The following is a 27,440-nucleotide window of genomic DNA, read 5'->3' on the forward strand; positions in this document are numbered from 1 at the left end:
TAGGCTCCACCACTCCAGAACTTGGAAGGATAACTGCCTTAATGAGCTATGTTCTTCTAAAATGAGAACAGCCTGCAAGGCAATTAACACACACACCACTGAGCTCTTACACCTTTTTGTAGACGCGGGTGGCACTATGGTCTAAACCACCAAACCTCTTAGGCTTGTTGATCGGAAGGTCACCAGTTTGAATCCCCAAGACGAAGTGAGCTCCTGTTGCTCTGTCCCAGCTCCTGCCAACCTAGCAGTTCGAAAGCACACCAGTGCAAGTAGATAAACAGGTACCGCTGCAGTGGGCAGGTAAACGGCGTTTCCGTGTGCTCTGGCTTCTGTCATGGTGTTCTGTTGTACCAGCAGTTTATTCATGCTGGCCACATGACCCGGAAAGCTGTCTGTGGACAAACGCCAGCTCCCTCGGCCAGAAGTGAGTTGAGTGCTGCAACCCCCCAGTTGCCTTTGACTAGATTTAACCATCCAGGGGTCCTTTACTTTTCTTATACCTTTAATCAACTAAAGAGCTGTCAGTGCCATCAACAGGTTGGTCTGAGGGCCTTTTGTATTCACCTCAAATTTTACCACTTGCATAATCTGTTACCTTACTTTGCACCCTTCCATTGTTTCACTTAACACATCTGATGAAGTAGGCATCTGTGGATAGGTCACACTGCAGCAGCAGACACAAAATGGTACCAAAGCAATGTTTCCACCCAGAACACATACAACTTGTGTACAATGTCCACCAAAGGGCATACCCTTTCCTCAATTTCTAAACTGAGATGCTGAAGCTCCAGATCCTGTCACCATGCCTTCCACACCAAAGCACACTCCTGATTTAGATATATACACCAGGAAATGCATTGTGTGTGTAGTCAGAAGCACTGTATTGCATGCTACAGGGCTGAGCACTCCTATACCTTATGGTTGCTGACTGGAACAAAATAAATCCTGCTTTGCCTTCTCTCGTTACCCTTCACCCTCCAGATGTTTTGTACCGTAACACCAATAACCCCCGACTACTGGCAATGCTGGCTGAAACTAATTATAGAGTTGTAGTCCAGTAAATAAGTAAGTAAATAAAAAAATCAATCAATCTGGTGGGCTCCAGGCTGGAGAAGGCTGCTGTATGTTAACCCTCTCTTTGGAAGACTCCTCCCTTGACATATTGTTTTGGTAAATAATTTCAAAGTAAGGTTAAATCAAAGTTGAGATTAATCTAGGGTTTAGGTGGTAACCAGTTATGATGTGACTGCTTCTGTTTTCCCAAAAATACGCTTGTCACTTTTGTATTTTTAAAGAAGCTCATTTTTTAAAGAGTAGATTCCCCCCCCCAGGGTGTAAACTGCACTTTCAAGATTAAGACAAGGATTTTTAAATTATCGTGTGTGTTTTTTTTAAAAAAAGCATACGTAAAAAGAGTCATAGAATCAAGAATACACTTACATTAGAACCAGATGTTTATAGTCTGGCAACTATTGTAACACCCAGTTGTGGTAGTGTGGGGAAGAAAAACAGGAGAAAATAAGAAGCTCATTTCTAGCCTTGAAGGTTGCAGAGAAAAGCAGGGATTACTCCAGCTAATCAGTGCCAGAAGGCTTCCATGAAAAAATTAATTTCAGACAAGAAAATTAAAGACCACACATTTCTGTAACACACCATATATAGTCATTTTCCCAAACCCCAAAACTTCAGTGTTTGAGTATATTAAAAATTTCAACCGAATTACCTGTACAATTACAATTCAACCTTGGTCTGGATCAAAAGAGGCAGGAAGCCTTTCTAGTGTTGGGAAATTAAGAAATAATACAAATTTACTAAAATGATTTAACATGAAATCGCTTTTTTAAAAAAATGGAGTACCTTTATTAAAATGTACTCAATACCACAGCACACTCAAATAATGTATCTGGGGCTCATCTACTTCATGGTCCAGCAATAAACCGATGTACACTGCCATGTTTGCCTGCAATGAATGTTGTAGTGAACTTGTGCCAGCACAAAATGTACCCTGTATTCTACATGTTCTTTCACAAGCACTTCCAAGTTTTAGGATTAGTGTGAGGATTATTTAAACTGAACTTAAAGGATCCCAGACTCAAAACTGAACCAACTGAAAACAGGTCTTTGAAGCCCCAGTACACATATAGTTTACAGAGATTAGAAATTCTCCAAACAGCACTTCTTGGTAAAATGTGCCTCATAATAATGTTGCCGCCTCTTCTTGTATTTGATGATTCCATCTATTAGAGAAAAATAGGAGAGAATTACTGAAACTCAGGATGTAACCAGTAAATTATGCTGCAAAAGTTATGTCAATGCTTCCCATATTGTAGTTCCTTTAGGTCAGGGTTTCCAGGGCCCCTAAATTCACAGCAAATATGGAGGGCAGTGCTGAAGACCTATAGGTTTGTAATACACCTACATGGTGAAGAGACAACTCTTCTAGCTACATATTCTTCCCATGCACACTTATAGTCTTGCTGGGTTGCAACCTCAAGAGAAGAACTGCAACAGAGTTAATTTGGAAATCTTTCAAGAATCATGCTGTGTCTCAAAAAAAGTACCCAATCAATGTGATGTAATGGTCAGAGCTTCCAACTGCGGAGACTCAGCTTCAAATCTATGCTCAGCAATGGGTGATTTTGGGTCACACACTATCCCACAGTGCAAAGTCTTCCCAAACCTGGGGCCATGGACTACATCTCTGATCGTCCCCACGGCCATGCTGGCTTGGGATGATGAGAGTTGTGATCCAAAACATCTGAGGGACACTAGGTTGGAGAAGGCAGATTCAAGCATTCTGTTTGCCCAGTTTATTGTAATGGAAAAGTTAGGTTTTCTGGCTCATATTTTTTTCCCCTTCCCATGATAAACCCTGGCCTGATTTGGGGTCAGCATCCTAGGTTTGGGGAGCTCGTCTTTTGGGCACATTGCTCAGAAAGGTCCAGAATCGACTCACTGTGGTCCTGCCTGTTAAATAGTTTCACTCAGTTGTTTTATCAATAATTTCTTCCCAGCTTGCAGTGTTGTTTTCTTTGGATCTGAGCGGGAAGAAACAAGCTAGATAGTTAAGTGATCATTCTGAAGCCACTAGAGGGAGCTCTTCCATTAGTCAATGGTTCACACCCTAACATAATGAACCACACATATGTGCTTTCAACTACAACTCTATGAAAACAGTATAATTTATATAATTTTTGTAGCATGTAAAATGCTTTACTAGCTTAAGTTCTCTGCTAGGTCATTATTGGTCACTGTGGTTGAATGACTTATTCATAAGATCATCTAGCTTAGCTGGGAAGTGTGGGCTCTCGGCCAAGCTCAAGATGCTAATTAATCAGCTGAGAAGATGCAGAGGTTCGGCAGTAGGTAATTGGTGACCTCACAGCTGTATACTTTGGCAATTTCTCTCCTATTTTCTTTTCCGGCACTTTCCTTTGGCCAGCAAAGGCTTCATTTCCTAACTGCCACAACTTTTTCAGATAAGGGAGACCCACTGGTGCCCCCGCCCCCAAGCACTGCAGGATTACAAATATCACTCTTGATTGTTAGGCATGGAAGCTGGGGCTGACACACCTGGTGAGTCAACAAATTCCCCACACCTGTCTTAGGAGAACCTGCCAATTGCTTTAAAGGCAAAGGGAGAAGGAATCAAGTGTCAACTGGGGTTGGCAACATTCACATGAACAAACAGCTCCAAAATAGTTCCTGAAGGGCAGGATGTATTCGTGTTCTGTGTGGCACAATCCCACAGGCACTTAGAAAACAAGCAGAAGGTGCAAATATTTTAGCTTCCTGAAGATTTCAAAGTATGCTTGAAATGCCTGCTACAGTTTCAGAAGCCAGAGAGGTGAATAATATGTCCGATATTTGGGGCTGGGGCTTCAGTGACTGACCCTCCCCAGACTAGAGTGAACTATGCAAAATATGCAATGTTTATGCATTTTGACACTTCCCATAGTGTCAAAACTGAATATATGTTTTTAAACCATTGCGTACACAGCCTTGCCCATCCTTCTGTCTTGATTTTTGGCCTGTTTTGGCTAAATGACGAGTTAAGCGCCAGCACAGCCTTATTGAACCAAAGTGACTGGTCATGCAAATGTAGCTTATATGAGATACAGAAGTTCTTTGTTCCAAAACCAGAAAAGTAGAAACAGCCGAATAGCATACCCAACTCGTCCTCAGCAAAAGTCATTTTCACCCCAAAGCAGAGCACCTCCTGCAAACAGAGAAGAGTAGTAAGCATCTTCATAACGACTCACAAATCAAAACAAATGTTGATACACTCTTGGCATGCAATTTAAAAACTCTAGGGCAGTGGTTCCCAATTAGCTAAGTACTGCGGATCCCCTGTTTTTCAAAAGCTAAGCCATGGATCCCTTACTTTTGAATTTTTTGTTATCTCCAGGGTAGTTTTATTGTGAACGGTGCCATGGACCCCCTGGGTGGGTTACGCAGACCCCGGGGTCCACAGACCACCAATTAGGACCCACTGCTCTAGGGGAAAAAAACCAACACATGCAACTTAATACCTAAGTACTAAATGTTTTAATATAGTGAACAGCAATACTGGGTCAATAAGGGCCAGAGTTTTACTTGAATAACTGAGTAGATTTTGTTGGTAAACACAGAGGACTAGCTACATCCATTTTTGATATTAAAGGTTCGATTCTGTTTGCTTTTTTTGCTTTTTTTTTTTTGCCCAAGGTTACGGTCCATTGCAAATGACAAAGGGCACAAGTATTAAAACATTATTGCTAATTTATGCATAAGCAAGTGGATGTATTTTAAGTATCTATTTTTAAACCATCTTTTTTAAACAAGATTTTACATTTAAAATTAACATTTGAAGAACTTCTTCAGTAATAAAAGTTTATGCAAGTTGCCGTCACATTTTATGTAAAAGAAATGTGCCATTAAAATCAGACATTTAGGTTACCTTTTGAGTTTTTCGGTGCATGTTAGCTTTAAGACATCCTGAATTCTCCTGCGATAATTTTCCTTTAAAAGGGGGGTTTTGGGCGTTCTTTTCATCAAGCAAGACATTAAGCCCTGAAAGCTGACTCCAAACCATTGTGGAAAATTCAGTTATTTACATTTTTTTAAAATAACAATCTACAAATACAACTCTTTTTGGCTTTTAAAAGTAGCTTCCCTCAATCATGCACTGCTATGAGCAATTTGACAGTAACAGTGGACTTTTTTTTCACCCCCAAGCAGTTCTTTCCCAGTGAATACTCGATTTTAAATTTTGCCAAGAAGGGAGAGTAAGTACAAGCCACCAGCTCTTCACAGCAGTCAGTTCTGCTATCATGCCAGACTTGTCAACAGCTGTTTAACCTGGTCATCTGCAGTGAGTGAGACTTTCCTCCAGACAACCAGGCAGGGAAGCTGATTTTCTTTGAAGGCAGCAAATCACTAACGTGGGGATGTGTGGACAGGTGGGCAGTTAGCAAAGCTGCATTATGTGCCTTTCCTAATGGGCTATTGAGAACAATCTGCCTGCTCCCTACATAAGCCACCACTTTGTAATTGCTTTGGAACCCAAGGAATGCTGCCCTGAAAAGCAGGCAGTCTGAGGAGAGGGAAATCTGTGGATGCAGCAAAAGGAAGAAGTCTTCTTTTCTATCTGTGAAAAAGGCTTTTGGAGTCACACAGTTTTGATGAAAGTTACTTTTGGATCAACAATTTCCGCCTCTCTGCAGAGGGCACAATCCCCTGGGGACATTCCTTGCACAGGTGTCACCAAAATGAATGGGGCTTGCGCAAGAAGGCCACTCTGCCCTTTTGAAATCAATAGCAGCTACAAAGGGGCTGGTGCAGAAGCAGCTGTCCGCAGACTCAAGATAAAAAGCCAGCAGATGTCTCAACCCTTCAGTGAAACAGAACACTGATGCTGCCACTTGAAGCCCCGTTTCTGGCACAACTGCTCAACTTCCAGGGGGTGAAAAACAATTTTGTTTTAAAATTAAGCTTACTCAGCTTGGTAAAGTTTTAAAACTTTCAGAACATACCATTTTAAAAACGTCTTCGGATTTTAAGAGAACTTCTTTTTAAAAAACAGACCAAGTACTTTAGCATTAATTTAAATTAATTGAAAGAGGACAATCTATTTTACTGCTTGACCAAAATTAAAAAAAAATGACAATTCATCACATTTACTTTGATTAAAAAAGGACTAAACTTTATTGACAAACTGCTGCAGACATCTTGACAAATTTTAGCTACCTATTTAGGCAGGCTTACACAAGTAGTAGCATTTAATCTTCCAAGAACAAAATGGGAGAACAGTGTACAAATCTATGTACAAAATGAAGCTCCTTGCTTTTTTTCAGCTGCAATGTCCCTTTTTAACATAAAGCTAGTGTTGAGACGCACTTGAACATGTCATTGGAATGGCTAAAAGCTTTACAGTTTTGCCAATTTTAAGCCTGAGCTGTATTATGTACTGCAAACACTCAAGTGTTCAGCTTTTCCTTTAAGAAAAAAGAAAAGAAAAAAGAGAGAGACACAATGCACAGCTATTCATTTAATACTTCCTAATATCAAAACACTGGGCAGTTAGAGCAATATAAAAATTACAGAGCAGCTAGATGTCCACTTCTCTTAAAAATTCTTCATGCAGAATTAAGCCAAGAACACCTTTTGCTGGAGAACGTCCGTCACTAGCATCTCAACACTGGGGCTAGATTTCAAAACCCACATGGTCAATGTTACAAACCTAATTTTTTTTAAAAGTTAAACTGATTGAGAAAAAAAATTACTGTTTTATCTGTTAAGGAGAATTCTTTCTATTAACATTTAAACTTAAGATTAATCAAGCAATCTGCTTTTAAGGGCAAAGTGTTGACATTTGAGCTTACTTTTTAAACTGCGGCAGTTGCTACCATTACATTATGATTTTAAGTCATTAAAAGCCAACCCTGAATTTTGAAATGTAGCCTACTTTTGGGATTCTGCAACTACAACTTTTATGGGTTGCCTAAAAAACAAAAAATACTTAAAGATTAACAAACTTTAATTTCATAACTGTTAAGCAAGCATGTCACTTTGGAAACTAACATTTTTTACCTCAACTTTTTCTTTTTAAAGGTACAGTTGTGTTTATATATCTAAACAGAGAAAAAAAAGCCATCTACACACTTAAAAATTGAATTCAGTCTTCTAAATCTAAATTATTTTAAAATACTACATACAGAAGCCAGAATGCAAGGTCAGTGGTGGGGGAGGATGGAGGTGGGAGAAAAAGGGAGCCAGAGAAAAATCAGGGAGACAATTACTTGTCTGTTGTGGGTAAAGCAACAGGAATCCTGGGAGATACAAGAATCAGAAACAACTGTTTGCTCAAAAGTGATATTTCCCCCTCATGTATGCTTTAATAGCGTCCGTATGGGTGCTCTCTGTATGCTCCCTTCACTGGCCTAGTCGGAGGGGCCTTGAGCGAGGGCCTTGTTCCATTCCAATCATCTTGACCTGCAGGAAAGAAAACAGCGCATGTAGGCAGCAGGAAAAGGACAGCTGTTTTGCTTTTTATGAATCATGGTGTTAGCAAATAACCCTGAAAAGAGACCTAGGCATAGATTTCAGTGTGCTACCAAATGGTGCTTTGGAAGGAACTGGAGTGTATGTGAAGTGCTATTCAGAGCTGGCAAGACACAGAAGTCTTGCACAAATCATCAAGAGTCCAAATGGCTCATTGCAGGTAATCAAAACACAGAATTAGCCAAAGTTTTGCTGCACACAACTCCACTCCTAGTAGTTTTAATGGAACATATATTTTTAAAGGACGCATGCTTCTCTACAAGTGGACAGCTTCAACTGAGGGGTTTAGTTGTCTGCTCTCATGTGTTACCACCATAGCCTTTGTTGCCCTGAGAAAATACTTTAAAAATGTAGTACAAGCTCTATCTCGCCTCTGTTTCATCACAGAGCTCAAGGTGGCATCAGGGTTTCCAAGATGTCTTCCTATCCAAAGGGCTGACCAGACCAGACTTCAGCAAGCTGCATCATGTGCCATCCAAACATACCCTCCTTGCACATGCCCAACAGGAGACAATACAGTCCTCAGGTGCAGTAGGAAACTATTATTTTCACCAAACATAGAAGGCATAATAAGGAGGAATATTAACAGTTTTGGGGGAAATGAAACATCAGAAAAGTACCACGTTCCTTTCAAAAACAAGACAAAATTAGTTTTGTTGAAATACATACTCTTCTCACTAGCTAAAACTTCACACTTCTAATTCAACATGGCTGGCTCACACAAGTTATTTTTCTCATTTTATCCACAGGAAAGCAGGCACATACACTAAAATTAGTTACAACTGAACTAATTAAGAGAAGCATTGTTGTGCCCAGTGGCCCAGAGGAAGTTTGGTCCCTTTAGTCAGGAAAATCAGAGGATACAACAGTAATACTGAAGAGGCAGAAAAATAATGCTTAGGGTCAACCCAAAGGAAGAGGACAGATAAATGGAAACACTGACAATCTTTCACAAAGATTGTCACGACCAGAAAGCTGTTTCCATAGTTGCCAATATCTCAGTGTAGAAGGGGACAAACCTTCTTAGAGTTGCAAGGAGCTCTCATTTTTATCTTCCTCATACTCATCCGAGAATTCTTTGGCAGCTAAATACTTCTTGTCTCATACTGGTGATATTTAAAGCTTCATGGATTTCATGACTGTACTGTGCCAATGTGGAATGGAATTATTGGCAAAGAATTCAGCATCCTGAGAAATGTAACCTTTCCTTTACAAAGATACACACACATAGTCCTTAGCTTTAAGCATTTAAAAATGGTCTAGAATGTGTGGCAAGATGTCAGCTGAAATCTTGCAAGTTAAGAATGAAAGAGAGAAGACCACAGGGCTTTATTATTCCCTGCTGAGTGTCTGGCACTTTCTAGTGGTTAGCAGAACAAGAACAGCTCTGCTTTTTGGTGCAGAATGAAAACTTGGGATAAAACTCACTGGTAATTAGACTTTCTAGTAAACCTTTTCAATGCACTAATATAGCCAGTATATTCTTAAGATTATTGGACACTTTCAGAGTAACATCAGCTAAAGGCAAGATCTCCAGATTTGTCCTCAGCTGAAAAGACTCATACTGCCTCTCAAAAAACTTAGATCATGATAATCTTTTGCATTCAAGGCAAAAAATAACTGACTAAAATACATCGAACACAGAGTTCTGCTTCTGCCATGGCAACAGAGCATGCAGACGTACCATACGCTTCATAAGATTCCTGTGCTTCACCGTGTCCATAATCATAATATTCTGTTTCCCTGCAATAACAAGACAGAGTATTATTATTATTATTATTATTATTATTATTATTATTATTATTATTATCCCTTGAGGTGGTGTATCTTTCTAATCATCATGCTGTTATTATTTAGGATGGTTCAAATGACCATCTATCTCACAGAGAGGGTAATATGGACGTGCTTCTTGCAATAGTTAGGGACTCCCTAGACCAGATACTATGCTTCCTTGCAATACTGTCCATTAGCTAAAGTTGTAAGGGAAGAAGGAGCCCAGGCCCAGCTATCTTCACAAACAGTAAAGGAAAAGTCCATGCCAATGAGGCCAAGGCTTAGTGGATGTGATGGGGCCCTTTACCTGACTTTTGGGGATCACAGTGCTTTGTTAAGGCTGTAGTTACCCAATCACTCAAGGCCCAGGGAATGCTGGACAGTGCTGATCCTTGTAACACAGATACTCATGGTATAGATGTAGAAGCGCACACAAGCACAATATGCTTGTGTTCTGCTGAAGACACAGGGCAATTAAGTACTAATGTGGCTCAGTTGGTTAGAACGTGATGCTAATAATGCCAAGGGTGTGGATTGGATCCCTGTATGAGCCAACTGCATATTTCTGCATTGTAGGGGGTTGGACAAAATTACCCACCAAGTCCTCTTCCAACTTGATTCTAAGTAATCAAAAGGAAGCACTTACTGTTGACCCTGGCTGTAGTAGCCTTCATATCCTTCGTAACTTTGCTCTGCATAAGCATCGTCATAGCCCTGGAATAGACAAAGAGGCAAGGGTGGAGTCAGCTATTGTAAAAAAATTAAAAATTAAATACCAAGCAAAGTACCATCTATAAAAGTCCAAATCACAAAAGTGATACACAGGTACCCCCTTCAAACACACATTACTTTACCTTGCAGTTATCCAAACAATGTCCTTGGAAATATTTCACGCACTAAAAAAATACAATTGCCCAGTGTAGATATAACAATCTTGGTCTAATAAATGGAATAGACCAGACTTCCCCAACCTGTTGTCTTCCAGATATTTTGGACTACATCACCCCAGTCAGCATGGCAAAACCTGGTTTGCTACTACAAAGTTTGTGAAATTTCTTTAAAAACTGGTACAATCACCCTCCCTCCATACTTCCAAGCAACCAGGGTCACCTAGACTATGCAAGCAGTCCTTTGCCGAGCAGTCCTTCACCGGGATCTATGATCAAGTCTTATTTCTGTGAATCAGAAAGCATTAAAGATGCAGTGTAAGGAGGATGGGGCTAGCAGGGAGGAAAACCTCAAGAAAACAACTGCCAAGCAGACACAATTTCTGTCTCTGCTTGGTGCTATTTTCTCCACTGAAGACAAGGCTTATTCATTCTTAAGGGCCATTACTTTTTAAAGTAGCCAGGTCCAAAGGCCCATGCTATTATCAAACTCTCCTGTACAGTACCAAGCAAGCATGCCTTTCCCCTGTCAAATGACAGGGGGCATCTGTTATATTCTTTCAAAGTTGTGTGTGTGCACAAGAGAGGAAGACCCCACCATATACAGTGGTATCTCAGGTTACAGACGCTTCAGGTTACAGATTCCGCTAACCCAGAAATAGTACCTCAGGTTAAGAACTTTGCTTAAGGATGAGAACAGAAATCTCGTGGCGACGGCGTGGCAGCAGCAGCGGGAGGCCCCATTAGCTAAAGTGGTACCTCAGGTTAAGAACAGTTTCAGGTTAAGAACAGACCTCCAGAACGAATTAAGTTCTTAACCCGAGGTACCACTGTATTTAAAACAGTATGATTTTACTTTAAATAGTCATAGCTTTTCTCAGGCTTCTGGGAGATGTAGTCTGTTAAAGAGTGCTGAGAGCTGTTAGGAGACCCATATTCAGGAAGCTACAATTCTCAGAATTCTCTGGGAAGAGGGACTGACTGTTAACCCTCTGAAGATTGCAGCTCTGTGAGGTGAATGGGTGGGGGCTCTTAACACCTCTCAGCACCCTTAACAAACAGTAGCTCCCATAATTCTTTGGGAGAAGGCATTATAGTTTAAAGTCATATCATAGTGCTTGAAATGTAAGGTGTTAATGTGGTCAAAAAAGGTCTAGCTCTGGGGGAGGAGCAGGCTATTTGCTTGCACATCCCAGGTTCAATCCCCAGCATCTTTAGGCAGTGCTGGGAAAGACCCTGGTTTGAAATCCCATAGTGAATTGCAGTCAATCACTGCTGACAATACTGTGCTAGACAGACCAGTCATCTGATTCTGACAAAGGATGCTCTCTGTGTTCTTACGTATGTATAATCTTGGGTGTTGTGGATAAACCAAAGTTTTTAGGCACAAGTAACCTGTTATCAGACTTTCTCCCTCCTCTCAGAAAGTTAAAAACTGCTTACATAATCTTCATAGGTCTCTGGTGCAGGAGGGGGAGGAAGAGGTATTCTTTGAATGCCGGCTGCCCGAGCTCTTGGTGCAGGGGCACCTCTCACTGCTGGAAGAGGGGGAACACCCCGGGCCACAGCTGCTCCTCTTGCAATGGCACCTCTCACTGGGGCCCCCCGCACAAGAGCTCCACGTGGAGGTGGTGGTGGAGGTCCCACGCCACGTCCCCTATAAAAAGGGGACAGAAGAGTTAGAAGGCACACACAATCTGCACACAACCACGCTCTGGACACCCACTAAATCTAATCTGTTGTCTATACAGAAGCTCAATTTGCAGAGGCCTAGCAGCAGAGATGAATGACAAAATTAAATCTAGTAAAATTTGCTGTGTGATGTACGGAGACAGAGCTAAAAATGCCCAAATATGAAACTTGGATTGAGCAAGTAGCAAAGATTTAAGTACCTACCAGAATCACTTCAAAGATAAGCCAAACTAGTAGCATCAGCTGTCAATGCAAAAGGCCCAAGACATCTCAAAACATAAATGGGCCTTTATAGACTTCTAAGTTTAGCACAAAGTAGTTTTTGGAAGCGAAGGAGAGAGGAAGCATTATCACTTGATGTTCATACAGCCCAGTTTCTTTATAAAAAGATGTATATGGAAAAACCTACACAACTGAGGCTGCTTCTGATATTTGGATTAATAATAATAATAATAATAATAAATTTTTATTTATACACCACCCTCCCCAGCCAAGACCGGGCTCAGGGCAGCTAACAACCAATAATAAAAACAAGTGGAATAATTTGTGGGGGTTTTTAATGTTAAGGACAGGAGTCGCCAAAGGGAAACATAATAAAGGAAAGACATGAAGTAAGGGGCAGATGCACAGATGTAGGTAAGCAGATTAGCAATTTTATGGAGCAGTGATGTCTAGGTCAAGAAGGGTTAAGATAAAGTAGCAAAGAGCAGAGCAAAGGCAGCTGTGAAGGGCACTTAAAGCTATATCCACCTGGCCTGAGAGACTTAGAAAACATTCAACTGTCTCTCTGAAACAAGGGCTGGAAACTTTCTTAAATGAAAACCAAAGTTTCAAAAGTCTCATGTTATCCCTGCTTAGTGCAGAATGCATTGGCAGGACCGTGGAGTTTAGGAACAATTAAAGATGGTCTACAATTAATGGGCCACCACCCTATTGGACAATTCATGAACCCCCTCAAAGATCTGGTATTGTCAACATGCTGAACAAGAAAAAGCTTGCAACTGCGAGAGTAAACTAAGACTCAAAACCCACCACCTATGGGAAATATGACTGAGTGCCTTTTCTATTGCCTCTCACCTGTTCAGCAAGGCTGCCCCACTCCACACACTAAAAAAAAAATTGAAACAGCCATTAAGCCCATATCGCTTCCCCACCTCCCCAAACCATCAGAAGCACAATCTTACTGCTTAAAGATGCAACTGCAACCAGCAAGAGCTCATCTCCAGCAACATTTCCATTTGTTACCTAGGAACAGGTGGAGGTGGGGGCACAGCGCCCCTTCCTCGTACAGGAATCCCTCGACCTCGTGTTGGCTCTGGCACACCATTGAGATAAGACAGCTCCAGAAACTGCTCCTGGCAGATGTCATCCATCATATCCTAAGCAAAAACAGAGGGAATTAATTTCTAGGCCATGCAAAAAATAAAAATAAAAATCTCCCTCATTTTATTTGAAATGGGTTTTTGTGCTGCTAACAACAGCTCTGTTTGGAAAGGCATAGGTGAGTACTATGGGCAGGAGCTGCCTAAGTCACAACAGCTGCCACAAAACATCCTTTGCACCCTTGTAGAACAGCTGGCCTTCCTGCCTGTCAAATGCTCTGAGAAGTGGGCTCCCTTAGCAACCTAAATTTCTTGTTCCCATTCAGAGGAGGCAGGAAATGGTTTCAGTCCAAAGAGCAAATGCTCACCAGTAACTCTAAGCTGCCTCTTTCCACTTCTGTCCCTGCTCTGTGCATTCTGCACTCTCCAGGGGGTACAATTTCAGGCAATCTGTGGAGGGATTAGCAGCAGAGCAAAAGCATTTCACTCCCTAAATCCAGTAGGGAATCCAGTCACTGATGCCAATCTGTTGGAGTGGTGCAACAGTAACACAGTAAAGTGTTAAAAGATAGGAGGTGGTTTTGGCAAACCAAAAGGAACAGATGGCTTCAAAGAAGAGCGACCACTTTCGTATCCTTTTGGATATGTGGAAGCCTTCAAAGCTTCACATGCAGTGTCTATGTAGCTCTACCCCTTTGTGCACCATATTCAAAACTGAGACAGTCACAGCCATTTTGTGTTGTGTGCATTAGAACAAAAACAAATGTATCAGAAGTCCATTGTTATCCACAGCAGGGCAGACATGGAACTCTTGTTCTGCTTTAGCTGCACAGCAATGCCTGTCCAAGAGGCTTCTACAATTCCCTCCTAGAGTCTCAGCTCAACAGGGATAACTAAGACAACCCCCACCCCCAAATTCCTGTGTACTCTCCACAATGTGTGCACATACACACTCACACCTTTAGAACATGAGATCCAACAATTTCCTCTGCTGATGAATAATGAAAGCTAGTCATTTCTGAATATTTCTAGAAAGGTCTTTCTGCTTTTCAAGACAGATATTAAACCCGAGGTGAAAACCCCCCAGCTAGTCTTAAAATGGTGCATTAGAGCTAAAGTTCCCTTCTCTAGTTGAGTTGAAACCTCAGCAGGAGTTTCCGTTTCAGAGAGCTCAACTGCACCTTCAATTCATGTAACAAATTTCAGAAGGCAAAACCAAACCAGCAATCCAGATATTAGAATCCTTGGTTCTCTAAAATGAATAAAAGATCAGGTGGTCCCCCCGCCCCGCAAAAAAAAAACATTTGCAGGTGTTAGCAAATAAAATTCAGGTCCTGACAACTTTTGGAGCAGCCAATCTCTTGATAGCATCTTCCCTAGAGTCCAATCTTTTGACCCGTTAATAGCCTTTCTTAAGTAACTGTTGCAAAATCTCTAAGATTATAATTTTTAGAAGTCAACCCAACACTTTTTTCAAAATAGGACAAGGTCTTTCGTATCTATGTCTGCTTGGGAGTCATTTTTGCAGAAAGATATCCAACTGCACAGGTGGGTTGGCTGCAATTAAGTTTTGGAACGAAGCATTTGTTCAGCTCCAGTGATTGAATTGTCAATACTTAGTACTGCCTTATTCAAAACATTATCTCCTTTTTCTCTCTGACTGAGCTTATTCTGTGGAATATGCTTTGCCACAATCTGTTCTACTTGAACACACCTTGCCAAGGCCAAACATGTTATTATGCAGAACATTTTAGAAAAAGAAGGTGGTATGTACCGGAACAAGGAACTTTTTGACTTCTTCCATGGCATGGGCCATAAGAGCATAAGCCTCACAGGGTGGCCCAAAAACTTCAATGAAGACATGCAGGTCCATATTTAAATGAGCATACTTTGGGTCACCCCCCTTGCGCAGTTCTTCCTCCTGAAAAACAAACAACTGTTACAGTAGATGGCTAGAGGTTTTAAAAGAGAACACAAGCCTTCCTGTTGCTCACATAAAGAGACAAGTGTTGCTTTGCCACATCTGCAAATAGATGCCACCAACCTCTCAGAATTTTTCCCCAGGAAGCAGAGACAAATTCTAAGATGCTTAAAGGAATGAAGTGTTGGGATTATGTCTCACATCTTTCCCTTGTTCTCAAAGAAAAAATTGATCATTCTTACCTGCTCGCTGTAAGGCAGGCTTCCTCCAGATGTTTTTGGCCTACAACTCCCATGATCCCTAGCTAGCAGGACCAGTGGTCAGGGATGATGGGAATTGTAGTCTCAAAACATCTGGAGGGCTGAGCTTGAGGAAGCCTGCTGTAAGGTAATTTTACTATTGCTTCCAGTTTGCATGTGTGAAACTGGATTCAACACCTTATTGAAGGGCTCCATATGCTCGTGACAGAACTAACTACTAAGGCTTAGGAGGCTGTTGCTGCAGCTCTGGACCCTTCAATCCTTGAGTTATTTTATTGGGCTAATAATGACTTTCATGACTGTTTGACCTAGGTGAATTTTACTGCCATTTGGAGAGGCCCATGTAATTGTGGCAGCACTTGCTTTACTGGCCAGTGGTGCTAATATTTTGGTGCACAATTAACTACCCACCCATACTTTTAATCTGGAAACTTTTTTTTAAGCTGAGACTGCTCTGTGCTTGGACATGGACACACAAGTGGATTCCTCACACCCAATGACTGCAACAGCAACTGCTCACCTATTTGCAAATAAAGGTGGCAGGATAAAACACAAGTACAGGACTAGACATTTTGGTAGAAATCTCAGACCCCGACAACAGTCTTTCATTTATGCCTCCTAGTACATAATTCTAAGAACAGGAATCAAAACAAAGTCTAACATTAGTTTTACTAAAAAAATTATTTACCTGTGCCAACCCTAAACTAGTTATCCCCAGATGGTCCTGGCCCTAAACTTTTGCTTGCATATATTGACTCCAAACAATTTTGTCAACTGATATTCCAAAGAAATATGAAAAATGGGCTTCCAATAAGATTCATTTATTTCTCTTCTCACTTACTTGGCAATGAAAAATCCTGACTAGCATAAACTCAAGATTTACTTACTTGGCTTTAAACAATCTAGAGGCTTAACAGTAGCCTTCACAAGTACAATTTAAAAAAGTTAAGAAAACCAAGATTTCAGTTAGATGCCCTCTTCAAAGTCGCATGGAAACGTGAGAAGGAAGAGCTCAACTTTGATGTGATGCTCTATGAATCTCTTTTCTTTACATAGCCTAGATACAACAAACACTTGACATTGGTTGCATTAGAAAAGACTATTGAATTCGGTTAATCAGCTGCCTGCTCATTCTGTCATTAATGGCAAAGCAACAAGTACTCACTCCTGGGGATTTTGCAGTTCTAAGTCATCAATGCATTTTTAAAAGGTACATAACACAACACTTTTACTTAAAGGCAATGTGCTGTCAACAAACGGGGAGAGGATGCAACGGCCAACCCAACCATCTATGAAAAAAATCCAGAGTTCTAAAACACACAAAAGTACTTGTAATTTGAGCCCAGTGCCCCTACCTTTGCCTTGTCTCTCATTGACCCCTTCCCCAGTACAGATATCTTTGCTCCAGTTTCTTCCTGCAGTCGCTTGATGGTGTTGCCTTGGGGTCCCAGGATCTTCCCAACAAAGTTAAACTAAAAGGAGAGAAACAGATTCTTTCTTAGTTTCAAAAACTGAATTAAGTTACTTTAAAATTTATACTGCAATGACTAGGATCAGCAATTATAAGTTTCCCGAAATTTTAAACTGTACTCATTTTGGCCTTCTAGAAAAAAACCAAAGGGTGAATGATCCAAATTCTGGTAAGTTAGCAATCAAGCATATCAAAGTGTGCATAGTGAAAGTGTTTGCATTTTAAAAGAACACACTGGAGGAAAGGTGGCTTGGCGGCAAAAGACTTTTGGTATCACAGATTCACATCTGGGGGCTTGTGGGAATGCTCGGTAAACTTACATGTATAAGATATGTTGTTTAAAAAGTTGGACTAATTACGGGGCATTAGGGACAACCCCCCCCAAATTATTTTGACACCACAATGGGGAACCTAGAGAAACTGCTAGTAAAAAAATATCTAGAAATTGTTATTTTTAAAAAGTTGGTAACCCTAACAAAAGCCTTTTGACATCACAGCAGGATCAGTCAAGATGGTTTCCCTGTCTATTTTTAAAGAAAATGACAGACTTTAGGGGGGCACAAAAAGCCCTGATCTATGCAACGCCACTTCTGTGGCACAACTCTAGTTCTCATCTTACTACCTAACTGTAACTGAAATATGGCCCCTTTCCCCCATGTATATCACTGTCTCCCCTCCTCTCTTTTTTCTTGCTATGGCAAATTTAGACTGTAACGTCCTCAGGGCAGGGACCTGTCCTCTTATGTTTTGTGACGTGCCATATTGCACAAGGAATGAAATATTTTTTTGCCAATAATAAACATTTTCAAGTACAAGAAATATCCTTCATAAGCCTATGTTCTGGCCTGCTACAAACACACAAAGAAAATACAGCAGAAACGCCTTGGAAATATTTAACAACAGCAATAAATGCATTGGCATAAATCAGAACAGCTCAAAGCAAACAGCTGCTGTGAGCGGAACTTGTCATAAGCATCCCTTTACAGGACATTAATGAGGCATTTGCTGGCCTTCACCTTAGGGTATTGCTTGACTGGGATGAGAACTCGTTCTTTCAGCTTCATGTTCTTATGAGAAAACAGGTCCAGATAGGTCTCTTCCTCATCTTTCTTTGATTCACCTTTCTGAATTTTGTCGATTTCTAAACAAGACAAAGCATACAATTGAGACAGCACTTCAACCTTTTTTTAAAAAAAGAAAAACCCAACAGGATGCACATGTAAAAGCAGGTACAAGAGGCAACTTGTCTAGAATCACCCCCCCCCATTCAAGGTACATGACTGTGCAAGTGAGCCCCAAACTCAAGTTTTTCTGCAACCTAGCCAATAGGCCCACCAAACAAACAAACAAACAAACAAACAAACAAACAAACAAACAAACAAACATCATTGTCCTATATGCACTTATGTTAGCTAACTGTTTCTAAACCGAAGTGAAAGGGAGAGAGCTGCTTTTATACAGTTTTGCTACTTTGTAGCTTTTCTCATTTGCTCCCAGCAACATCTTACCTATTGCATTTTATTAAGGCAGTAGCCATGCAGGAGCCAGTTATTACCCAGTTCTCCCCCAAACATTTCTAAGAAAACTCTACAGACCCATGCCACACCAGAACACCCCCAATTCTGAGCCGACCACGTCTGCTGTAATGGAAAACATTCTGGTGTTCTTTCTTGCCTGTTCCCTTTCTTTCTTGCCTGACTGTCTTAACCAGGCAATTTTGTAACAGGACGATCCCTTTCTGCTCTGGTTGTGACATCAAATATTTGAAGATGTGTGTATTTGCGCTAAAAGGAAGTCCAAGAATGTAACTGGCAAGCTCTCAATTTGCAAGTGACACGACTGGGCTGCTTGCCAAGTTCCAAGGCCTTCCGTACGACAGGCTGAAGGAAATATAGGAATATCAAGAAGATAATACTACTTTTTGAGTAGGCCTTCTCTAAACAAAGCCCAAAGTTTTCCAAGGATGCAAGAAGGAAAACACCTAAGTCACAGAAGCTCTAAGACATGGGTAGGCAAGCTAAGGCCCAGGGGCCGCATCCAGCCCAATCACCTTCTAAATCCAGCCTGCGGACAGTCCAGGAATCAGCGTGTTTTTACATGAGTAGAATGTGTCCTTTTATTTAAAATGCACCTCTGGGTTATTTGTGGGGCATAGGGATTTGTTCATTCTTTTTTTTCAAAATATAGTCTGGGCCCCCCACAAGGTCTGAGGGACAGTGGACTGGCCCCCTGCTGAAAAAGTTTGCTGACCCCTGCTCTAAGAGTTTACTCAGCAACTATGGAACAAAAGTCAGTCCAACAGTCAAAATACTAGGACCAATAGGTATCTTCAGGTTGAATGCAAGATGCCCATCCAAAGTAAAACCCCCCCAAAAACTTTCAAGATAAAAAGACAGAAATTGATCAGTAGGTTTTACTTTTTTCCCTTTCATTTAAATGACCTTGAAGAGCCCTTCTAACCCATATTTCGGGCTCTTTGAATATTAAATTGATTTTCATAGAAGTCACCGAAGCATGCTAAAATTTCTTGATTTTTTTTGCATGAAGAATAAAGGTTTTAAACCACAAGCTGTTCAACATTGCTAAGAGAATTACTCAAGCACAGAAACCAATTTATTCTGTTAAGAACTACATTTTAGAAAAAGATTGCCTTCACCAGGAGAAACAGAGTTTTATGCATCAATGTGCACGAACAATATAAATTCTATTTTAAGGAATAACTAGCCTTGCTGTAACATTTTGACCTCAAACTCCATAATGAACTACGGGTGAGTTAGGTTATTTACCAAAAGGCTGATAATTGATTTGCCAAAAGCCTCCAGACCTGGTTGGGGGCTGCAGAAGACTGCAGCCACCATCTTACTCCCCCATAGACATGCATGTGCAGATGTGGACGAGTGTCTCACCAACGGAAACAAATTCCTTTTGTTTCCCAACAAACTTGCTTGGAAATAACCTATTCTGGAGTAACTCAAAAAGAAGCTTCCAGAAAGGTATAGATGGACATTCTCTGATGCTATTACTTTTCTAACGCAAAAAGCGACACTTTTAGATTTCCGGCTGCTGCTATTGCTATAAAAGCTATCCAGGCTGAAGCTGCCCTACAATGGCACTGCTGACCCTGCCAGGAAACAACCCAGAACTTCTCAGGGGTTCACGAGCCCATGAAACCAGGGTAACTAGCTCCACATGCTCAAAATATTATACTGGTACCTGAAACTGATACATTTCTTATGTTAACAAGGCTTTTGTATATGAAAGTGTTTACATACTCATAGGATCCTCATACACTCCTATTCTTCTGCATTTAACAGGAGTGGGAAACTTTTTGCCCTTCATATGTTGCTGAACTACATCAGCCTTAGCAAGCACAGCAAACAGTCAGGGATGGTGGGAGTTGTAGTTTAGCAACATCTGGAAGTCAAAAGGTTCCCAAACCTGGCATAAATGTTCACCAGTGCTGAAAGCCATGGCCAACTGCAGTGCAGCAGTGTGTGAGCACCTACCTTTTAGACAAAGTCCAAATGTAAAGGAAAATATGGCACCTCCATTTGTTTCAGGTAACTAAATACAAGGCCTAGTCTAGTCTTTAATGCACAAAACAATCAACACATTGCAGATACTTTGCCACCAGAACAAATGGATTTTTACTCCTACCTTTAAAAAAAAGCAAATATCTAGCCAGAAGGCTATTTGGCAGATGTAATAATATTTTATTTCAACTCCCACTCTCATACCCAGCACTCTGCTAAACAAGGTCAGAACACCATTCTCTGTGCATGAATTAGCAATGTTATACTTCACTCATATGGCTCCATCAAGAGGATTCTAAAAAGGCCCGGAATAAGGGACTGCCAGAGGGCAGTGCTGATGAAAGAATTAAAAGCTACAGTATATGCTAGACTGGACAAATTCTAAGAGCTAGTCTTGCATAGTTTCAAGGAAGCACAATCGGTTTAGGTAAATATATATCAGTACCATAATTTAACCAGAAATACTGTAGACCTATTGATCTATGACCTTTTTTATTGTTTTATAGAAAATTATAAATTTATATTCTCCAGTCTCTCAATGAACTTAAAATAACTGAATTATAGTATAACTTTTGCACAGAAAGTAAAAGCTGTAAACTTGGCTAGAATCAGAACTTCATTTAGGGAGAATAAGGAGTAAGCATACTCCCTTCGATATAGGGGAACTAAGAGACAAGGAAATCAGAAGCAAGTTGCTGATAAAAGAAAGAGCAGTCTATTTGGAAAGAATCCAATAGAAAAACAAGTGAAAGACAAGACATGAGAGGGCTGCAAAGAAACTTCACATTGTATACAGAAGGGGTTGGCTAAGAGGCAGGATGGCAAAAAGTAGGACAGAGCAGGTGGTAGGGATGGGATTTTTTGCTGCTTTATTCCCCGCCCCCCGAAATGGTTGGCTTTATAAGTTCATTAGTAAGAGTGAATGGAAGCCAACTGCAAATACAATATTATTAGGCAACCCTGGCTGTTTTAAAGTTTTTAACTTTGTTTACTAAATACAAGTAAACTAAACATGCTTAATTAGATCACCTTTAGGGCAACAGTTTTCTGATGCAAATTACTCACCAGAGGTACACTACTAACAGGAAGAAAGCATGTTGGTAAAAAGAGGCTAGGAAGTACAAGTCTAAAGCAGGGATTCCCAACTTCTCTAATCCCTGATCTTTTCAACTCCACTGACACACTGGGAACTTTAAAAGTGTGTGGTGGGGACCACCACAAAATGGCTGCCATGGGGGGGTGTCATCAAATCATAAAATGGCTGCCACAAAGGCATAGAGTCAGATCTAGTAAATAAAAAAAATGAATACTGAAACTACATGTTTCTTACATGGGAACTGGCCCACTCAACCACAATAAAATAAAATTTTACATAGGTGTTGTTACTGAGCAGTTCTATAAAAACCAGTCTGGTGTTTTCCAGTATTACCATGGCACAAGAACACTTATGCAAGTCATGGGTCCTCATGGAGTTACAATGGATGCAAACAATGCACCAATTTATTTAAGCTAGGGTAGCATTTGTCCTACTCATTGTGCTACTGGAAGAGCATTTTAAGACCTCCCCCCCCCCCGTCACTCTGCTCTCTTCCCTGCCTCCCATCCCAGGGCCCTGGATCTGTTGGCTGGGTCATTGCCCATGAAAGCTGTTTCTTGTGCCTGGGAGCCTGGCTTCAATCTCAGCCTTAAAAAGTACATACAGGCAAAGGAAGAAATGGGCAGAGCTTTGCTGTAAAGGCTGAGACTGGTGTAAGACAGGCTTCCTCAACCTCGGCCCTCCAGAAGTTTTGAGACTACAATTCCCATCATCCCTGACCACTGGTACAGCTACCTAGGGATCATGGGAGTTGTAGGCCAAAAAAAATATCTGGAGGGCCGAAGTTGAGGAAGCCTGGTGTAAGAGGAGGAAGGGACTGCAGGGATTTCATAGGTTCTTTGGAGGTCCCTCCATTGGTATTGCACCTGTGGCTGCCACATAGAGACTTATGGTCTAAAGCAGGAGTGGGCAACATGCTGGTTGGGAGTGGATGGAGCTAAAGCCAATGATGGGCAGAAGGAAATAAATAAGTATCCTGGTTTAATTAATCTGGAATAAAAAGCGCCTTGCATAAACTTTCACCATGTTCCCCTCAGTTTAGAAGTTCCAACCTTATCAGATCTATTCATAAGGAAGCCATAATATGTGTGATAGGGCTATTCTCTAGTACAGATTATTTTTATTTTACCAAATTCTTCAGTGTGTTATGGCTACACACATATAAGTCTACCAATCTGTTCTCAAATAGCTGAGGAAAATAACTTTTTCTCCCATCAGACAACCAGTAAAAAGAAAAAAAGCCCAATCAATTAATTCTAATCAAGAACTGCCCTTTCCAGTTTTTTTGAAACTACGTAGAAAGGGGGGAGGGAGCACTTTTAAAAAACAAACAGGAAGGAACTCAGAAGAGATGGAAGAATGAGGTAGCAAAAAATGAGGCTGAGGTGTCTCACACATCTCTTGGATTGCAGGTTATGGTCTAAACTTGAGACCCTGACAGCACTTTCTGCCATAATTGGGCATTGTGGCCAGGTGACCCAAGGGGACAGCAAGGGCCAAGAAACAGCAGGTGGTTGCAAAGCAACTTTCACATATTGATTTGAATTCTCCAACTGTGAGGCTTCTGCTGGCTCACATATAATTTGTCTAGGATTTTCTAAAATGTTTGGAACATAAAAATATAGGACAACTAGAACAATGACTCTTGCAATTAATAAATTAGTTATGTACTTAGAAGTTATTTGTGGAATAAAGGAAGAGTCTAGAAAGCTCTTCTGCCTGTGGTTACTGTAAAATATTTTTGCAACAGTAGAATTTACTGTTTGGGGTGTTTGACTTCAATCTCAAATTAAAATTCTTTACTGATACAATTTCTTTACTTTCATTGTTCTTGCGAGTGCTTTAAAAAAGAAAAAAGGGGGAAAATGTTGGTACTCACCACAAAGTTGTTACAGTAAGTGCAACACTTTTAACATTTGGGGTGCCAGTACTGAGTACCCACAGAAAAGCACTGCTTCTTGCATAGCAATACAACATGAAGCTTCTCATTCGTAGAGAAATAAAGCAATGAAACAGGCCTGTCATCCAGCAAGATTAAATCAAAGCACCTCTGAACTGTTTCAAAAAGCAAAGAAATCTGCCTTAATCACATGAACTCTGCTTTAAAAAGTTACCGTATTTTTTGCTCTATAAGACTCACTTTTTCCCTCCTAAAAAGTAAGGGGGAATGTGTGTGCGTCTTATGGAGCGAGTGCAGGCTGTGCAGCTATCCCAGAAGCCAGAACAGCAAGAGGGATTGCTGCTTTCACTGCGTAGCGATCCCTCTTGCTGTTCTGGCTTCTGAGATTCAGAATATTTTTTTCTTGTTTTCCTCCTCCAAAAACTAGGTGCGTCTTGTGGTCTGGTGCGTCTTATAGAGCGAAAAATACGGTAATTAGTTCTTAGATCAAGAATGTTCCTCACCTTACTCACAAGTCAAAAATCTAGCATTCCCCTTTGTTCTAAATTCTGACTGGTTATTTCCAAACAGTTGTTGTTCTCTTGATATAGTGAAAGCCTGAAAGCACAGCAGCTGCACTGTGGTGATACGGCTACAGCAGGCGATTAGACACTGTCAAGATGGGGAAGGAGGGTGCTAGCAAGACAAAGACTGCCATTTCCACTCTATTTAATAGTTTCACTGGAAACAAGGACAAATACAGATATGCATAGCAATGAGATTACAAAGCCCTCTGTCTCGGCAAGAGGAGTAGGGGGGAGATACACAGAATGCTCTGCTTGAAATCTCCTGGAATAAAAAAAGAAAAATCCCAATACTTGGGTGGAAATTCTAGGGTCCAATTCTCGAAGTCTACCTCTGACCACCAACTTAGATGACATTTCTGTACCCACTATCACATTATACAGGCTAATAGTGCCACTAGTACCGATCGTCATAACAGATACACTAGAGCCACTACAGACTTCACTGAGCAGAAAACCACTGTAATTTCTCCAGCTTGACCAGGGTAAGAGGTGACCAACACTACATGCAAATTAACTGGGTTTTTTTTTTTAACCATTACCGCCTGACTAGTAAGACACAGACACTAAGCAGAAGTGCTGGAGCTCAGTGGTAGAGCACATACTCAGAGTGGATGCCCACCATTTCCAGGTAAGGCTGGGAAAGTTTCATCTGAAGCCCTGGAGAGATGCTGCCAGTCAGTGTAGGCAATACTGAACGAGAGGGGCCAAAGATCTGACACGCGAGGCAGCTTCTCAAGTTCCCCTTCCTCGTCCACAACTTCCAGATCCAAGAGAGGATGGCAGAGAATTGACACAGCCTGCCAACTACCTAAATGAGCCTTTCCCAACAGATGTAAAGTAGTGTAGGATACTTTCAGCAGGTACAGCTTGAACTTGTTGTGTCAAGAAAAGCTGCACCTCTGCATCACTATTAGAATAACAGGAGCCCTGAACTCTACTTCTACCTTGGCGATCACTATTATAGTCCTCATCACCATTGCTGTCATTCTATGTACTTTCACACCTCCATTTGAAAACATTTGTCTTCCCTTTCTCAGAACCACTTACAGTATATGGATAAACAAGATTCTGGAGGTAAGGCCCACCTTTCCATCACTACATGAAAGATTACATGCCTCAGGCTCCATGTTAAGAAACTTCCAATTTCCTGCTTTACTACACTCTCTGCCACTCATAGGCATGCTCTCCAAGGCAGTGTTAGAAACTGGGATGGAAAAGCTAGGAGCCAAATGGCTCCTAGGACCTGGATTGTGGGCACCAAAACAGAATGTCTAGTCACCATTTGGGGAGGTTGGCGAAACTTTTTGTTATTTTGGTATCACATTTTTGAATTAAATTGTTAATATATATTTAATGTTTACAACAAAAATATTGGTACCATACTTCAGTTTTCAAAACACTCTACTCTTTATTGTTAAACTCCATAACATATTGTAAATCCTTAACATACACGTCGAGGCTTCAAAGCGCATACATTTCACTAATCCTTGAGTGTCAGCCAGGTGCAAAAAATGACACCCAGACTTTTTGAGGTGCTTGCAAATGGACAATCTTTAGGAGCGAAATGCGCCTGGCGCACTGCTAATTTTGAACCCTACTCCAAGGGTATAACAGTCACTTGCCTATGGAAAATAGGAATTACCACCATAAACCAGGCAAGAAAAATTATCTAAACTAGAAAAGCAGTTTCTGTTCAGTATTCCTTTATTCAGACCATCAACATGCCACACCTACCATTTGCAAATATATGTAAGCAGATGAGTTACATGGGGTGGGAGTTTATTTAAAATGGCAAAGGAGCCCAGTTTTACAACCTTGACAAGAATACAGGATGGGGGTTTGGGGGCGGAAAGAGGAAGAGACAACGAATTTGCTCAACTAACTAGGGTATAAACTGTCTGAGTTCTCCCATCCTGTTAAGTCTGATCAACAAATAGGATCAGCACCAGATCAAATGGGTTCTAGCCTACCAAAACTTCTACTGAAGGGGAAAGTTAAGGCACATATAGCCTTCTTCATACACCTTTATACTTGATTACATTTTAAAGTATATGCCTGGAAAAGTAAAGGATGTCAGATTGGCAGGGGGGCTTACTAATTTGAACTATAGTGTTCCAGTGGATGGAATCAGGCACTCCACCTTTTCTATTACTATTATTCTACAGGACGCTGGGACTCATCTCCCCACCCCACCCCCAAATCAGCCGAGTAGTCGCCACAGTGTCGGCGGCCCCTATCCTCTCCCCTCCCCTCCCCCGCGGCAGGGGCGTTTACCGGCTTGCAGCAGCTGCATGGCGTGGGTGAAGGAAGGGTCCAGGCTGTCCTTCTCGGCCATGAGCTCGGGCAGGTACTTGTTCTCGGGCTCGGCCTTGGCCGCGGAGCCGGCTCCGGGAATCAGCGGGGTAGGGACGACGCTGGGGGTCGGCGGAGCCGAGCCGGTGGCCGAGGGCGGCAGCAGCGGCGGAGGCTGGGGCCCGCGCACCCCGCCACCTCCGCCCCGCGGAGGCCTCCTCGGGGAAGCGGCGGCCTGAGGCGACTGGAGGCGGCCCGGGGGAGCCGCCGGGCCCGGGGCCCTGCCCAGGCGGCCGGGGGCGGCGAGGTCCTCGCGGCGCTGCATCCGCGGCCGAAGGAGCGGCAAAGGCGCGCGAGGGAACAGGGTTGCCACGCCGACTGAGCGCCGGGGCCGCCGAGACAGGAAGCGGAGGGAGGGCCGGAGCGGAAACGCCTCGTGCGCGCGGGAACTGCTTCTGCTTCTTCGCCTCTTTCTTTCTTCCTCTGCCTCGCGCCCAAAGTACGGCCGCCTCCAACCGTTCTTCTCGACTCAAGCCAGGAATGCGCGTGCGCAGACCTCGCGAGGGCGCCCACTGCGCACGCGCCAGCCTAAGGCCTCTTCGCCACGAACAAAAAAAATGAAGCGCCGGGATGAGCCGCGCAGGCGCAGCATTCCATTGAAGAGACGGCCCTCTTTCCTATCAGCTCGCCGTGCGCGCACACCCTGCGCATGCGTCTTAGATGTAATTCAGGGCTCATGCGTGGTTCGTAGACTACATATATAGAGAGAAAATACATTGGAAGTAAAGGTTCACTGTACAAATTCCCTCCTACTACTCTCTCTCCTTTTTTTTTCTTTCCATAAGAGAAAAGTGAGCGCTGCTCATGGAGAACAATAGGAAGTAGTTTTTAGCTGGATTCGGAAAGCAGCGTGGCCTCCTCGAAACTAAATGGAAACAGCAGTAAAAAGAGAAGTTAATGCTCTTTTTAATTCAGCTTTATTCCGTGTGAAAATATGATTTGGGAAACTTTTTCAAAACTTGAGCCAGGAGTACCGACGCTGCAGCAGCCTTAAGCTGTTTAAGAACTCCAGTCACGTTCCTTTCCACGAAATAAGATCAATCCCCGCGCCATAAGAAAGAGCAGCTGCCTTTCTTGCTAGCTTTGGTTCGCGAAGGGAACTCGCTCCTGTCGCCTAATGGATGC

At 41.9% G+C, this 27,440-nt stretch overlaps 1 protein-coding gene across 4 annotated transcripts; it reads right to left on the bottom strand.

The window, feature by feature from the left end:
• Nucleotides 1–1,836: 1,836 nt before the first annotated feature.
• Nucleotides 1,837–26,813, bottom strand: KHDRBS1 (KH RNA binding domain containing, signal transduction associated 1). Of its 4 annotated transcripts, XM_083625284.1 has the most exons (12): nucleotides 26,238–26,813; nucleotides 17,885–18,009; nucleotides 16,753–16,869; nucleotides 14,991–15,137; nucleotides 13,140–13,273; nucleotides 12,972–13,001; nucleotides 11,646–11,859; nucleotides 9,962–10,029; nucleotides 9,227–9,285; nucleotides 4,171–7,473; nucleotides 2,957–3,038; nucleotides 1,837–2,237 (listed from the first exon to the last, which is right to left on the bottom strand). In XM_083625284.1, the coding sequence occupies exons 1-10, from the start codon at nucleotides 26,578–26,580 to the stop codon at nucleotides 7,376–7,378; spliced, it is 1,335 nt and encodes a 444-aa protein (XP_083481410.1). In that variant the 5' UTR covers nucleotides 26,581–26,813; the 3' UTR covers nucleotides 1,837–2,237; nucleotides 2,957–3,038; nucleotides 4,171–7,375. The 4 variants fall into 4 exon arrangements, with proteins under 4 accessions (XP_083481410.1, XP_083481408.1, XP_083481409.1 ...); XM_083625282.1 differs by lacking the exon at nucleotides 2,957–3,038; XM_083625283.1 differs by having other exon boundaries at nucleotides 1,837–3,038.
• Nucleotides 26,814–27,440: the final 627 nt, after the last annotated feature.

This window comes from Podarcis filfolensis, assembly GCF_964270895.1.
Source record: "Podarcis filfolensis genome assembly, chromosome: 8".
NCBI lineage: Eukaryota > Metazoa > Chordata > Lepidosauria > Squamata > Lacertidae > Podarcis > Podarcis filfolensis.

Bases quoted from the DNA above. Each gene is read 5' to 3' on its own strand.
- KHDRBS1 (XM_083625282.1), bottom strand. From the start codon at position 26,580: ATGCAGCGCCGCGAGGACCTCGCCGCCCCCGGCCGCCTGGGCAGGGCC. The intron at 13,274-14,990 runs GTACATACCACC...GTTTTTGCTTAG, and splicing joins TCAAAAAGTTCCTTGTTCCG to GATATGATGGATGACATCTG. The intron at 9,286-9,961 runs GTAAGTGCTTCC...TTGTTATTGCAG, and splicing joins TACTACAGCCAGGGTCAACA to GGAAACAGAATATTATGATT.